Here is a 16,276-nt window from a genome sequence, read left to right as displayed (position 1 = left end):
GGGTCTGCGTACCGTGTACTTTTTGCTGACATGGGTTAATTGAGTGACTGCTGATGCACAACCACATTTCAAAATTGCACCTTGTGTATTCTATTAACAGACCCCAACTGAGTTCCTATTTGACGAAAAAAAAAAAGACAATAATAATAATAACATTTATTTGTCCTTAAGGGGGGGGGGGGGGCTACCTAATGGTTAAGGTTAGGTTTGGGGAGGGGAAGCTGACCCTAGATCTGTACTTAGGGAAAACGTCACCCCGGAGTGGAATATTACCTTGGGGGCCGTACTGGCCGGTCTGGGGTCCGTACGAGGGGCCGGGGCCCCCCTGCAGCTGGTGGTAGGAGCTCTGGGGGAGCATGGTGCCCCCGGGGGACGAGTGAGGGGACATGGCGGGTCCCTGACCCGACTGCCTGGGGACTGTGGTGTTCCGCTGCATGGCAGGTGGGAACCCTGGAAAGAACAAAAGAATGAGAGCGAAAGGAGAGAGAGACCTGTTAAAATAATTCTAATTGAAAGCAGAACTACAGGAAGGTTAGGACTGAGGTAACCTAGCTACTCTTAAAAGGAGACATTTTCCTCTCAGACTCCATTATATTTGAACCCAATTGTCAATGCAGCAATTGAGTTCAATTGAAGTGTACTCGCTTGAGTTGAATGGTAACACTTACCTTTGCCTTTTGAAAAGCACTACCAAATGCTACAGCAAACGTCCAAATCGACATTTAAACTGATCTGAACGGGTGACAAATAGAACAATAGCTAATACATCTGCCCGCCCGCCATGGAAGAGGTCTCCCATCTGTTTGAAATGTGATCTTTTCATCTCACTTGATCAAAACCTCATTCTAAGGGCAGAGGAGTGATACAACCACTTCAATACACAAACTCACTACCTCTCAAAGGGATAGCTCACCCAAATGACATACTGGTTGACTTACCATGTAAATCAGTAAATAGACACAGTAAGAAAGAAATTCAGTTGGGTGAACTATCCCTTTAAATATGAATGAGTACATGATGCATGGAATGCTAAGGCATTAATGTATGAAAGCGTGTACAGATGCGGTTAAGAGGTCAATCGAATGCAGACGATGGGGGATAGAAGGAGGCCGGATTGGAACACATTCAACAAATCTGATCTAACCAAGTGGATATTGGTGAACTCCGTCATGATTGACGCATTTTAACAGGCCCACAATGTGGTTACTAATGTCCCATTTGGCTGTTTTCACTGCATAACATTTAGAAGTTGTCCCTTTTCAGGTTTAAAAGTGACTGTTAAATGCCAACTTCAGAGCGTATAAACTGGCAGCATAGCTCGCATACAGAAACGGGTGGTGTAGTCAGTTTTTAACTGTAATGCAGTTGATTGGTGACGATGACATGGACATGTGTTGGGATTGACATCCACACTTCAATTTTTACCTCAAAAATAATCTGAAATACACTAAAATGTAGGCACATGTAACTGGGGGTGCAATGAGGAGATCTTTCCCCCATGCGTTTCCATGGCATTTCCATTATTTTGGTCGAGTTCCATTGACCTATTTTACACATCTATTCTTATTTTAAGTATTTCTGTCCTTGTGATGTACATGTCTATTCATGTTCTGTATTATGACATGTTTCATGTGGACCCCAGGAGGAGTAGCTGCTGCTTTAACAGTAGCTAATGGGGATCCTGATAAAATACTCTTCATACAGTCCTGATAAGGCCAACAGGAAAAGCTGATGACTTCCCCCTTCCCTGTGGTTCAGCAGCTGGTACAGCACTCACATGCTCCATTTCAATAGACTCCGCTCCCCAAGCTTGGGCCACGGAGTGACTAATCGTTTGTATTAATGCCACCACTGTTACAATGATCCCCTTTAGACAGTGAGAAAAAGGTTCTGCCTAGCTGGCAGCTGAGGTGTTATTTTGACTATTACTTGCTAGGCCTTTACCCAGTGCTGGGCTGGCTGGCTGGGCTGAGGGTGGGCCATAGAAAACAGCCTGATTGACATGTCTGACTGCTCGGTCACTGACAACCATATTGGCAGCCGCTGAGAGGCACAGCCATGGTTACTCTATAAAGGCAGAGCCTATGTGCTAAATTGCACCATATTCCCTACATAGTGCACTACTTTTGACCAGAGCCCTATAGGTGGTAAACATGCTGAAGTTCTGGCCCGGTGCTGACAGCAGCCCAGAGGTATAGAGGGAGTGGAATCTATGGCTAATCTCTTGTACTAATGATCCTATGGAAAACCCAGCAGGAGAAATGGACTCAGAGGTTCACTGCTATACATCATTAGAGAGGAACTACGGCTTATGGTGTCCAATTAGATGACTTCCATCCTGGTGTCAGACTGTGTACACCAGAGGGGACCTTCTGTAGCAAACCACTGTTGAAACGAACATGGATTTGACCACAGAATCGGCCGTGGATTTACGAGTTAGTTGCTGATTACTCTGACTTCATGTTAAATCTCCCGGAAGAGGGGGGTTGTGAGTCACATGGGGTGTAATGTGCAGGAGAATCTCACCTCTCTCCTGAGACATGGGGGACTGGCTCAGGGTGGAATGGGAACCCACATCAGACATGTTCCCAGGGGTCTGTGGGGCCATCTGGGTGCCTGGGAGGAGAGAGGGGCAAGCGTCAGTGGGACACACACACACACACACGTCCCCAGCTCCTTCGTGTCAGTGTGATGGCCTGAAGAGCAGCAGTGTGTCCAGCTAAAGGAACCCCTCCCTAATGAGCCCTACAGTGTGTGTGTGTAGCTGTTTCCCTGGCGATGGCATGCAGAGATCACACGTCAACTGGTACCTCAGTGTGGGGGCTAATGACTGACAGCTCTCCCAGTAGGGGTGAGAGCGTGTGTGGGTGTCAACGGCTAAATGGTCTCCCATCGACCTAGTTATCACCCAGAGCAGCGAGAGAGAAGGGGAATGAACTAACTTTGGCCGCAAATAACAACAAAACTCCCAACTAGTCCAGCCCTGGAGTCAACAAGGCCAACAACACGCTGCACTGTGGGAGAGTAATTGTGTTAAAGTGACTCCGAACTGCTAACATAGTTTAGAAACTATTTTAATGACCGAGGTCTTTGTTTTGGAGCTGGAGGATAAACCAGCTAGAGAACCTCCCCTGACTGCCCCAGCTGCCTGTACAGATATAAGAACAGACGTCTCTCCCCCTCCCACTGTGACTAGCTACTATAGAGTCACTAACTCAAAAGAAGTTCAGAAAGAACTGACTGGAATGAGACAAAGGAGCTCTTTTCTCTTCCACAGAAGAGCCAGTCATGACAACCAGAGCTGTTGCAGCTCCACTGTGGCTGTCTCAGTGTGTCAGAACTGCTCTCTGAAATATAATGGATGAAATACTACACAAGCCTAGCACACTGGTCCTTACTCCCTGTCCGCAGTAGGTGTGTGTGTGTGAGAGATGTGGTAGAGTGTGTGTGTGAGATGTGGTAGAGTGTGTGTGTGTGAGATGTGGTAGAGTGTGTGTGTGTGTGTGTGTGTGTGAGATGTGGTAGAGTGTGTAGGTGTCTCCTAGACCTAGGTGCATGGTGGCAGGGATTCGTTCTATACCTGGGACGCTGGCGGGGGAGATCGGTCCGGAGCGCGATTGGCTGGAACCCACGGGTGATCCCACGGGGGAGGGGGAGGGGCCGCTACGCAGGCGAGGGGACATGTGGGGTGAGAAGGGCGACTGTGCCGGGTCACTCTGCTCGCCCTGGCTGCTGGTGGACCCCGAAGCACTGACCGCTGAGCTGATAGCCACCTCTGTGCCCGTGGGAAGGTCATCTATAGACCCAGACAGGTCCTGGAACAGAAGAGGAGAGAGGAACCAAGGGGAAAGCCTGGGTTGTGTTCATTCGGCACCAAACTGAAGAAAATGGACTGAAACAGGGAGGGACTACCTGCAAAACATTTTAAATTGTGCTCCGTTGTGTGCCCTGAACGAACATGACACAGAAGAAATGACACTAAGCATTCTTTACCAGCAGATGGTAAAAACTTTACCAGTCACTTAACATAACGTCCAACATAGACAGAAAGCCATTGGGAGTGTTGGAAATCTCTTGATGTCCAGGAGGAAGGTTGTACCAAATTCAGTTAAAGCCAAAACCAGGCAGGCCAGATGGCCGTCTCTCAGTCTATACTACTGCTTTAACAGCCAGAGAAACAAATGGCACCCTATTCCCTATATAGTGCACTTCTATTAACCAGAGGCCTGATCAAAACTAGTGTACTATATAGGGAATAGGATGCCAATTGGGATGCAACCAGCATCATGGCAACCAGCATCATGGCAACCAGCATCATGGCAACAATCACCAATTTACTTAACAGGGCATAAACACCTCAAATTTAAGCAGATTTGGCCAATGTACCTACAAAAGAGAGCCATGCTAAATGTCCTCAATACCAGAAGAAGAATGGAGAGTTTAATAGTGCCAACGTGTTGCCCTCCAATGTGCCTCCCTTTCTCCCTCTGCGCCTTTGATATTGTGTAAACGGCGTGGTCGGTGGCCTCTCCCAGCTGGCAAGCAGGCAGCTCTTACCTACGACCTGTCACCCGTCAATATGACACTTCATCTGAGGCTTTAACAACCACTTACTTTATGACCAGTCACTTAAAATACCCAAAGCGCCACACTGCAGTTAATAGCATCCCAGCTATGCATTTAAAAATCACTCAGACTAAATCAGCCAATTGCACTTGAATGCAATGCACCCTACTGTGTGCAATGCACCCTACTGTACTCCTCTCAAGCTCCTACATGTGTCCCAAAGGGTTTTCTGGTTCACCATCACAGGGTAGCATCATTAGAGGTAATGGGGGTTGGATGCTCCTATTCACCATCATTAGAGGTAATGGGGGTTGGATGGTCCTATTCACCATCATTAGAGGTAATGGGGGTTGGATGCTCCTATTCACCATCATTAGAGGTAATGGGGGTTGGATGCTCCTATTCACCATCATTATAGGTAATGGGGGTTGGATGTTCCTATTCACCATCATTAGAGGTAATGGGGGTTGGATGGTCCTATTCACCATCATTAGAGGTAATGGGGGTTGGATGCTCCTATTCACCATCATTAGAGGTAATGGGGGTTGGATGCTCCTATTCACCATCATTATAGGTAATGGGGGTTGGATGCTCCTATTCACCATCATTATAGGTAATGGGGGTTGGATGCTCCTATTCACCATCATTATAGGTAATGGGGGTTGGATGCTCCTATTCACCATCATTAGAGGTAATGGGGGTTGGGGGCAGCGTCCCTAACCCCCTTGGTTTTATTTGGAATTGTGTTTTGTTTATTGTATAAAAGGGTATTCTTTTTTGCACTGACATTCTTGCGCTGGCTCTATACACTCACTGGACTCTACCATACTACACACACTCTCACTCCCCACATACGCTGCAGCTACGAGATTATCTATCCTGATTGCCTAGTCACTTTTACCCCTACCTACATGTACATATTGCCTGGACTACCTCGTACCCCTGCACATTGTACTGGTACGCCTGTATCTAGCCTCATTATTGTTATTTTATTACCATCACCTTTTTTCTTGACTTTTTAAATTCTGCTTTGTTGAGAAGGGATCGTAAGTGAGCCTTTCACAGTAAAGTCTACACCTGTTGTATTCGGCACGTGACAAACAATTCCCTACATAGCACACTTCATAGGAGTACATAGGGCTCTAGTCAAAAGTAGTGCACTATAAAGGGAATAGGGCGGCATTTGGGATGCAACCCAAGGCCTTCTCGTCCGTTTTCAGCACGTGTTACATATTTCAACAACAAAGCCCTTTATTTCACCAATTGAAAAGGCACTGGGGGACCACTTCTACCTGTTTACATATATTCCTCCAGACTTGTGCTGCTTATTTACAGATATAATTATTCCCATTCGTTAGTGGCCCCAGCTTACTAACTTTATGGATATAATTATTCAGGCTTTTTAACCGCCTCCCTTTCCTCACCCTGCTCTGTCACTATGGACACGGCAGTGAAAGAAGAGGGATAAATAAACGTGGGTTGCTACGGAAATGTTTGAAATGGGACCATGAAGGAGCCATGCACACATGCGCCACATTGCAGAGAGAGAAAGTTGCTTTCCAGTTTTGTTCACCTGCTGAAAATCTGTTTCCCAGCTCGCTAATTTCTCAGCTCCCAGAATGGCTCAGCCTGTGTGTGTGTCAGCGTGTGATTCACCCCAGGCAGCAAGGGGCAGTGTGCTGACTGTGCACAGTGTGGGGGAGTAAGCACATCGCTGCCCTGTCTGCTCATAGCCTGGCTATTTGGACACAACGCACCCAAGATGTTGCTGATGGGCAGACAGACGACACGTTCACCAGGGCACCCCGCCATTGTCTTCTCATCCCCCAGACGTTTGATTCTGTCCATATAGTTTGAAGAAAAGTATTGCCTTTGGCCTTCCTTGGCTTTTACTATTTTCTCAATAGCATATTTGTCAGTGGGACCGCCTGGGCCTAGATCTCTCCCCCATCAAATGTGTCCCAGTAGGGGGTAGCAGCGGTGGCAGTGGTCCTGAGCAGAACACTGTGGTGTACGCACACAGAGACATTCAGAAGGCTAAGGAGGGGAATCAGACTCTCTGTGAAATCTGACACGGAGCGCCGCCTGGCGTATTAAGTTTGATGAGTGCTCTCGGGAGATGCCGCGTGTCTAGAGACAGTGGGAACGTGACTCGGTGCAGAGTGGTGGATGGGAGATTAGACAGACAGCCTCCAGTGGGGAGGGCACACAGTCTCTCTGGGGTAGGGATGAGGCGGCACAATCATGCCATGTTCAAAAGAGGACTGATGGGCTTTTCTTCTGAGGACAACTTTAGATGAGTTTGATGGTACATCCATTTGCCGGATTCCTGATAATCGAACTCAGGGTGACGTGTATGTTCTGATGCCTGAACCCATATCAGAGGACTGGAATACTTCTCCATCTGGCCCCACTATGGGTGGGAGTGTGTGTGCTGGGATAGGAAGACGCACCAGCCACCCAGCTTTCAACACCACTACAAAGCAGAGTAAAAGCAGAGAGACTGAAGGAGGAAAAACAGCACTCAGGCACTGGTGCAAAATAGTAATGAGAGCGAGAGTGACACTGTTATTGGTTCTGTGATGTGCATAGAAGTCAAGGTTCTTCTTCCGTCTTCAGCCCTCTGAAAACCAGTTCATATGCACACTGACTGGCTGCACCGTTCAGAAGAGTACTCCATAAGCACTGCTGTAGCAGTAGGATCATAAGAGAGGACAAATTGAGAGGGGGCTGAAATAGAAACATGTGGTACTCCTTGCCTTTCTCCCCTCTCATCATGTCTCCTATTTAGCCTGAGGGTTGGTGTGATGGAGTCTCTCCTTCCGCCAACACAACACACGCATGGCCCTCTGGGGACAACCTCACACACTCACGCCCAATTAAAATATTGACAGCTAACAGAGGCTTTTTGTTGTGTTTGATGTCCCCGTTTCAGACGGCGCTCATCGCCGTGGCTCTGGATGTCCTGGTTGGCTTCGTCCCAAATTGCACCCTATTCCCTTATACCGTGTAACACTAGTGCACTGTAATCAAAACTTCTGTACTTTTGCGACAATAAAAACAAAGTGGTTCATTCATTTCTTAAAGAGACAGCGCACACTTTTATGCAAATGTTGTTAAATCAGTACAATACTGTTCTCTTAGCAATTGCCAATAATATAAGTCCTAAATGGATGGGATCGTTTGTCATCTTTAACCCCGTGAAATCAGCCTCAATAACTCAACACTCCCATTTGAATAATATCCATTCACCTGTATTGTGAATAGACCTAGTCTACATCTTGATTTACCCAGTTTATCAATAGAGATTTACCATTCAACTAAATGATTACAATTATGTTGCTTTGTACAATCAATTTGACTTTGGTAAAAACAAATCGATTCAATTAATGTGTACATGGCTGTCAAAAAACATTGACACAACATTTGTCACATACAATGATATTGATCTCAAAAGACACCCAGCGACTGAACAGAACAGTTCAGAACAGTTCCACTCAAACCATGACAGGCTACAGCCAACCAGCTCCGGGACTGAATTATCCAACTACCAATAAGGAAAGGGGATGCCATAAGAGGAGACAACTGAAATATGGAAGGGGAAGAGAGGCATGGGGGAAGGAATAGCTGCTGACAATACAATGGAACAACCCCATCCCAAGGAGCTACAGAGAGGGGCATCAGCATTTACAAATCATGAGTAGCAGTCAGACGACATACACGCTCCTGCGTGCTGGAAAATAATTGAGACTTAATGACAGCATGTAAGAAATAGTGGGGAACGGGGACAGCAGCAATCTGACTGATTTCTCTAAGGGTGAATGTGTGTGATTGAGGCTGAGCGTGTGTGTAAAAAACAAATATAGCTGAGCAGTATCATTAATACAATAAATTCCTTATTTGACTAGGGTAGCACTACGGGACAGAGAGGGGGGTGGTGTAGAATAGATTCATCAGTACGATTTGGAACAAAGGAAAAGAGGAACAGGGAGGGGAGAACATAAAGCATTGTGAAAAATTAGGGACTGTCCCAAGACTTTCATTTTCTTTGATTTAGATGAAGAAAAATGTAATTACCTTCTCACTCATCCTCCAGACAATCAATGAGAAAGAGAGAGAGAGCAGGAGCGAGCGAGACGAGGGAGGAAGAGAGCAAGAGTGAGCGAAATGAAGGGAGCAAAATGAGGGAGCAAGCGAGCAAATTATCAAGGAACCTACCATGTACAACCCTAAATCTGTAAACACAGGTACCCTCATAGATATCATCATGACCAACTTGCCCTTTAAATACACCTCTGCTGTCTTCAACCAGGATCTCAGCGATCACTGCCTCATTGCCTGCGTCCGTAATGGGTCCGCGGTCAAACGACCACCCCTCATCACTGTCAAATGCTTCCTAAAACACTTCTGCTAGCAGGCCTTTCTAATCGACCTGGCCGGGGTATCCTGGAAGGATAATGACCTCATTCCGTCAGCAGAGGATGCCTGGTTATTCTTTAAATGTACTTTCCTCACCATCTTAAATAAGCATGCCCCATTCAAAAAATGTAGAACTAAGAACAGATATAGCCCTTGGTTCACTCCAGACTTGACTGCCCTTGACCAGCACAAAAACATCCTGTGGCGTACTGCATTAGCATCGAAAAGCCCCCGCGATATGCAACTTTTCAGGGAAGTTAGGAACCAAAATACACGGGCAGTTTGAAAATGCTAGCCTTATCTTTCCTAACAGAAATTTGCATCCCGTAGCACAAACTCCCAAAAGTTCTGGGACACTGTAAAGTCCATGGAGAATAAGAGCACCTCCTCCCAGCTGCCCACTGCACTGAGGCTAGGAAACACTGTCACCACCGATAAATCGAAAATTTCAATAAGCATTTTTCTACAGCTGGCCATGCTTTCCACCTGGCTACCCCTACACCTGTCAATAACTCTGCACCCCCCACAGCAACTTTCCCAAGGCTCCCCGTTTCTCCTTCACCCAAATCCAGATAGCTGATGTCCTGAAAGAGCTGCAAAATCTGGATCGTTACTGTTACAGACCTATATCTATCCTATCTTGCCTTTCTAAAGTCTTCGAAAGCCAAGTTAACAGATCCCCGACCATTTTGAATCCCACCGTACCTTCTCCGCTATGCAATCTGGTTTCCGAGCAGGTCATGGGTGCACCTCAGCCACGCTCAAGGTCCTAAACAAAATCCTAACTGCCATCGATTAAAGACAATACTGTGCAGCCGTATTCATCAACCTGGCCAACTCCTCGTTTGGCCGCCTTTCCTTCCAGTTCTCTGCTGTTAATGACTGGAACGAATTGCAAAAATCACTGAAGCTGGAGTCATATCTCCCTCAAAAACTTTAAGCATCAGCTGTCAGAGCAGCTTACCGATCATTGCACCCGTACACAGCTCATCTGTAAATAGCCCACCCAACTACCTCATCCCCATACTGTTATTTATTTTTTTGCTCCTTTGCACCCCAGTATCTCTACTTGCACATTCATCTTCTACACATCTATCACTCCAGTGTTTAATTGCTCAATTGTAATTATTTCGCTACTATGGCCTATTTATTGCCTTGCCTCCCTAATCTTACTACATTTGCACACACTGTATATAGATTTTTCTATTGTGTTATTGACTGTACGTTTGTTTATCCCATGTGTAACGCTGTGTTGTTTGTGTCGCACTGCTTTGCTTTATCTTGGCCAGGTCGCAGTTGTAAATGAGAACTTGTTTTCAACTGGCCTACATGGTTAAATAAAAAAATAAAAAGAGGGAGAGCGCGAGCGAGATGTGGGAGAGCGCGAGCGAGATGTGGGAGAGCGCGAGCGAGATGTGGGAGAGCGCGAGCGAGATGTGGGAGAGCGCGAGCGAGATGTGGGAGAGCGCGAGCGAGATGTGGGAGAGCGCGAGCGAGATGTGGGAGAGCGCGAGCGAGATGTGGGAGAGCGCGAGCGAGATGTGGGAGAGCGCGAGCGAGATAAGGGAGAGCGCGAGCGCGATGTGGGAGAGCGCGAGCGAGATGTGGGAGAGCGCGAGCGAGATGTGGGAGAGCGCGAGCGAGATGAGGGAGAGCGCGAGCGAGATGTGGGAGAGCGCGAGCGAGATGTGGGAGAGAGCGAGCGAGATGTGGGAGAGCGCGAGCGAGATGTGGGAGAGCGCGAGCGAGATGTGGGAGAGCGCGAGCGAGATGTGGGAGAGCGCGAGCGAGATGTGGGAGAGCGCGAGCGAGATGTGGGAGAGCGCGAGCGAGATGTGGGAGAGCGCGAGCGAGATGTGGGAGAGCGCGAGCGAGATGTGGGAGAGCGCGAGCGAGATGTGGGAGAGCGCGAGCGAGATGAGGGAGAGCGCGAGCGCGATGAGGGAGAGCGCGAGCGAGATGTGGGAGAGCGCGAGCGAGATAAGGGAGAGCGCGAGCGAGATGTGGGAGAGCGCGAGCGAGATGTGGGAGAGCGCGAGCGAGATGTGGGAGAGCGCGAGCGAGATGTGGGAGAGCGCGAGCGAGATGTGGGAGAGCGCGAGCGAGATGTGGGAGAGCGCGAGCGAGATGAGGGAGAGCGCGAGCGAGATGTGGGAGAGCGCGAGCGAGATGTGGGAGAGCGCGAGCGAGATGTGGGAGAGCGCGAGCGAGATGTGGGAGAGCGCGAGCGAGATGTGGGAGAGCGCGAGCGAGATGAGGGAGAGCGCGAGCGAGATGTGGGAGAGCGCGAGCGAGATGTGGGAGAGCGCGAGCGAGATGTGGGAGAGCGCGAGCGAGATGTGGGAGAGCGCGAGCGAGATGTGGGAGAGCGCGAGCGAGATGTGGGAGAGCGCGAGCGAGATGTGGGAGAGCGCGAGCGAGATGTGGGAGAGCGCGAGCGAGATGTGGGAGAGCGCGAGCGAGATGTCGGAGAGCGCGAGCGAGATGAGGGAGAGCGCGAGCGAGATGTGGGAGAGCGCGAGCGAGATGTGGGAGAGCGCGAGCGAGATGTGGGAGAGCGCGAGCGAGATGAGGGAGAGCGCGAGCGAGATGAGGGAGAGCGCGAGCGAGATGAGGGAGAGCGCGAGAGCGATGAGGGAGAGCGCGAGAGCGATGCGGAAGAGCGAGCGAGAAACTAGTTTATGTTGCAAAACATTTTCTGTTTGTGTGCACTAATGAATGTCAACCAATGTGAAACTGACTGGATGTTTATCTTGACCCAGAATCTCCCTGGACACCCCTTCCCTTTGTTCATGGTTCATTCTCATGGTGACGCAATACGGTGAAGAAATGGGTGAGATGGAGAGAGTAGTTAAAGAGAGGCGGGGGGTACTGTAGTGGGGACGGACAGGGAAAGTGCAGTGTAATGTCAATAATATTTCCCGTTTTGTTTTGGCTTTCATACCGTGTCTTCTGTCATGTTGAGACTCACTATTGCTTTAATGTATTATTCTCATTAATGTTGTTTTTGCTGTTAATGGTGATACCAGTTCCACTACTACTATTATTATTGATGTCATATTGCTGTTGGTCCCACCATTGTTGTTATATGTGTATTTTGACAATGTAAGTAATTGACCATGAAAATAAAGGCTATTGAATTGACAGAGAACAAGGAAGACTGGTATACAGACAGACAGAGACACCGAGTTTGGGAAACCAGGCACTACCTTATAGACCCTGGTCAAAAGCAGTGTACTACATAGGGTGCCATTTGGGATGTAGCATAGACACAGACTGGGCAGGTTAGGGAATCCAGTCCTCTTGTAGTCTGTACCAAGCTTACCTATGACTACAATACTGTTTCATCTTCCAGTTCAGCTAACAGCACAGTGCATTCTGAGTGCTAGTGATTTGAAGAGAGAAATAGTTGGTAGGGCGTCTTTCCCTCTCACACCCACAGTGTAATAACAGACAGCATTTTGCTGATTTTCCCCCTCAATGCTGTGGTGGGTTTGATGAGCGGAGCTCCCTGTAGGAGAGAGGCACAACACTAGAGTTCCCATCCGCTCAACCCCCCCCCAATCTGTCCCTGGGCCTCAGGCCAACCAATAGCAGAGTGGCAACCCATCCCCCCCTCCGCCCTTTGCCAGTGGCTCAGCCAACCAGCTCGCAGCTCTGCCTGCCTTAAGTCTCCCCTCCTCCTCTCTCCTTTCCCTCCAGCTCATCCCCTTTGTGCGCATTCTAATTATGGGGAGTGGGCCGCAACGCACGGAGGAAAGAGAGACGAATCAAAGGAGGGATGAAGGGTACAGGAGGGCGGGAGGAAGGGAAGAGAGATAAAGGGTACAGGAGGGAGGGAGGGAGGGAGGAAGTGAAGAGAGATGAAGGGTACAGGAGGGAGGGAGGAAGGGAAGAGAGATGAAGGGTACAGGAGGGAGAGAGGAAGGGAAGAGAGATGAAGGGTACAGGAGGAAGGGAAGAGAGATGAAGGGTACAGGAGGGCAGGAGGAAGGGAAGAGAGATGAAGGGTACAGGAGGGCGGGAGGAAGGGAAGAGAGATGAAGGGTACAGGAGGAAGGGAAGAGAGATGAAGGGTACAGGAGGAAGGGAAGAGAGATGAAGGGTACAGGAGGAAGGGAAGAGAGATGAAGGGTACAGGAGGAAGGGAGATGAAGGGTACAGGAGGAAGGGAAGAGAGATGAAGGGTACAGGAGGGCGGGAAGAGAGATGAAGGGTACAGGAGGGCGGGAAGAGAGATGAAGGGTACAGGAGGGCGGGAAGAGAGATGAAGGGTACAGGAGGGCGGGAAGAGAGATGAAGGGTACAGGAGGGCGGGAAGAGAGATGAAGGGTACAGGAGGAAGGGAAGAGAGATGAAGGGTACAGGAGGGCGGGAGGAAGGGAAGAGAGATGAAGGGTACAGGAGGGCGGGAGGAAGGGAAGAGAGATGAAGGGTACAGGAGGGCGGGAGGAAGGGAAGAGAGATGAAGGGTACAGGAGGGAGGGAGGAAGGAAGGGAAGAGAGATGAAGGGTACAGGAGGGAGGGAAGAGAGATGAAGGGTACAGGAGGGAGGGAAGAGAGATGAAGGGAAGAGAGATGAAGGGTACAGGAGGAAGGGAAGAGAGATGAAGGGTACAGGAGGGCGGGAGGAAGGGAAGAGAGATGAAGGGTACAGGAGGGCGGGAGGAAGGGAAGAGAGATGAAGGGTACAGGAGGGAGGGAGGAAGGGAAGAGAGATGAAGGGTACAGGAGGGAGAGAGGAAGGGAAGAGAGATGAAGGGTACAGGAGGGCGGGAGGAAGGGAAGAGAGATGAAGGGTACAGGAGGGAGAGAGGGAGGGAAGAGAGATGAAGGGTACAGGAGGGAGGGAAGAGAGATGAAGGGTACAGGAGGGAGGGAAGAGAGATGAAGGGAAGAGAGATGAAGGGTACAGGAGGAAGGGAAGAGAGATGAAGGGTACAGGAGGGCGGGAGGAAGGGAAGAGAGATGAAGGGTACAGGAGGGAGGGAGGAAGGGAAGAGAGATGAAGGGTACAGGAGGGAGAGAGGAAGGGAAGAGAGATGAAGGGTACAGGAGGGCGGGAGGAAGGGAAGAGAGATGAAGGGTACAGGAGGGAGAGAGGGAGGGAAGAGAGATGAAGGGTACAGGAGGGCGGGAAGAGAGATGAAGGGTACAGGAGGGCGGGAAGAGAGATGAAGGGTACAGGAGGGCGGGAAGAGAGATGAAGGGTACAGGAGGGCGGGAAGAGAGATGAAGGGTACAGGAGGAAGGGAAGAGAGATGAAGGGTACAGGAGGGCGGGAGGAAGGGAAGAGAGATGAAGGGTACAGGAGGGCGGGAGGAAGGGAAGAGAGATGAAGGGTACAGGAGGGCGGGAGGAAGGGAAGAGAGATGAAGGGTACAGGAGGGAGGGAGGAAGGAAGGGAAGAGAGATGAAGGGTACAGGAGGGAGGGAAGAGAGATGAAGGGTACAGGAGGGAGGGAAGAGAGATGAAGGGAAGAGAGATGAAGGGTACAGGAGGAAGGGAAGAGAGATGAAGGGTACAGGAGGGCGGGAGGAAGGGAAGAGAGATGAAGGGTACAGGAGGGCGGGAGGAAGGGAAGAGAGATGAAGGGTACAGGAGGGAGGGAGGAAGGGAAGAGAGATGAAGGGTACAGGAGGGAGAGAGGAAGGGAAGAGAGATGAAGGGTACAGGAGGGCGGGAGGAAGGGAAGAGAGATGAAGGGTACAGGAGGGAGAGAGGGAGGGAAGAGAGATGAAGGGTACAGGAGGGAGGGAAGAGAGATGAAGGGTACAGGAGGGAGGGAAGAGAGATGAAGGGAAGAGAGATGAAGGGTACAGGAGGAAGGGAAGAGAGATGAAGGGTACAGGAGGGCGGGAGGAAGGGAAGAGAGATGAAGGGTACAGGAGGGAGGGAGGAAGGGAAGAGAGATGAAGGGTACAGGAGGGAGAGAGGAAGGGAAGAGAGATGAAGGGTACAGGAGGGCGGGAGGAAGGGAAGAGAGATGAAGGGTACAGGAGGGAGAGAGGGAGGGAAGAGAGATGAAGGGTACAGGAGGGCGGGAAGAGAGATGAAGGGTACAGGAGGGCGGGAAGAGAGATGAAGGGTACAGGAGGGCGGGAAGAGAGATGAAGGGTACAGGAGGGCGGGAAGAGAGATGAAGGGTACAGGAGGGCGGGAAGAGAGATGAAGGGTACAGGAGGGCGGGAAGAGAGATGAAGGGTACAGGAGGGCGGGAAGAGAGATGAAGGGTACAGGAGGAAGGGAAGAGAGATGAAGGGTACAGGAGGAAGGGAAGAGAGATGAAGGGTACAGGAGGAAGGGAAGAGAGATGAAGGGTACAGGAGGAAGGGAAGAGAGATGAAGGGTACAGGAGGAAGGGAAGAGAGATGAAGGGTACAGGAGGAAGGGAAGAGAGATGAAGGGTACAGGAGGAAGGGAAGAGAGATGAAGGGTACAGGAGGAAGGGAAGAGAGATGAAGGGTACAGGAGGAAGGGAAGAGAGATGAAGGGTACAGGAGGAAGGGAAGAGAGATGAAGGGTACAGGAGGAAGGGAAGAGAGATGAAGGGTACAGGAGGGCGGGAAGAGAGATGAAGGGTACAGGAGGGCGGGAAGAGAGATGAAGGGTACAGGAGGGCGGGAAGAGAGATGAAGGGTACAGGAGGGCGGGAAGAGAGATGAAGGGTACAGGAGGGCGGGAAGAGAGATGAAGGGTACAGGAGGAAGGGAAGAGAGATGAAGGGTACAGGAGGGCGGGAGGAAGGGAAGAGAGATGAAGGGTACAGGAGGGCGGGAGGAAGGGAAGAGAGATGAAGGGTACAGGAGGGAGGGAGGAAGGAAGGGAAGAGAGATGAAGGGTACAGGAGGGAGGGAAGAGAGATGAAGGGTACAGGAGGGAGGGAAGAGAGATGAAGGGAAGAGAGATGAAGGGTACAGGAGGAAGGGAAGAGAGATGAAGGGTACAGGAGGGCGGGAGGAAGGGAAGAGAGATGAAGGGTACAGGAGGGCGGGAGGAAGGGAAGAGAGATGAAGGGTACAGGAGGGAGGGAGGAAGGGAAGAGAGATGAAGGGTACAGGAGGGAGAGAGGAAGGGAAGAGAGATGAAGGGTACAGGAGGGCGGGAGGAAGGGAAGAGAGATGAAGGGTACAGGAGGGAGAGAGGGAGGGAAGAGAGATGAAGGGTACAGGAGGGAGGGAAGAGAGATGAAGGGTACAGGAGGGAGGGAAGAGAGATGAAGGGAAGAGAGATGAAGGGTACAGGAGGAAGGGAAGAGAGATGAAGGGTACAGGAGGGCGGGAGGAAGG

At 50.0% G+C, this 16,276-nt stretch overlaps 1 protein-coding gene across 5 annotated transcripts in view; it reads right to left on the bottom strand.

The window, feature by feature from the left end:
- LOC129817627 (AT-rich interactive domain-containing protein 1B-like) overlaps positions 1-16,276 on the bottom strand; it is a 100,343-nt gene that overhangs the window by 30,044 nt on the left and 54,023 nt on the right. For all 5 annotated transcript variants that reach the window (XM_055873057.1, XM_055873058.1, XM_055873059.1 and 2 more), the window contains 3 exons: positions 3,581-3,815; positions 2,527-2,616; positions 274-450 (listed from right to left, as the gene is read on the bottom strand). In XM_055873057.1, coding sequence (XP_055729032.1) covers positions 274-450; positions 2,527-2,616; positions 3,581-3,815 — 502 coding nt within the window. The remainder of the gene's footprint in view (positions 1-273; positions 451-2,526; positions 2,617-3,580; positions 3,816-16,276) is intronic.

The sequence above is a fragment of the Salvelinus fontinalis genome, chromosome 20, assembly GCF_029448725.1.
Source record: "Salvelinus fontinalis isolate EN_2023a chromosome 20, ASM2944872v1, whole genome shotgun sequence".
Lineage (NCBI taxonomy): Eukaryota > Metazoa > Chordata > Actinopteri > Salmoniformes > Salmonidae > Salvelinus > Salvelinus fontinalis.
Note: the sequence above shows the minus strand (reverse complement) of the source record. Positions and strands in the feature narration are given on the sequence as shown.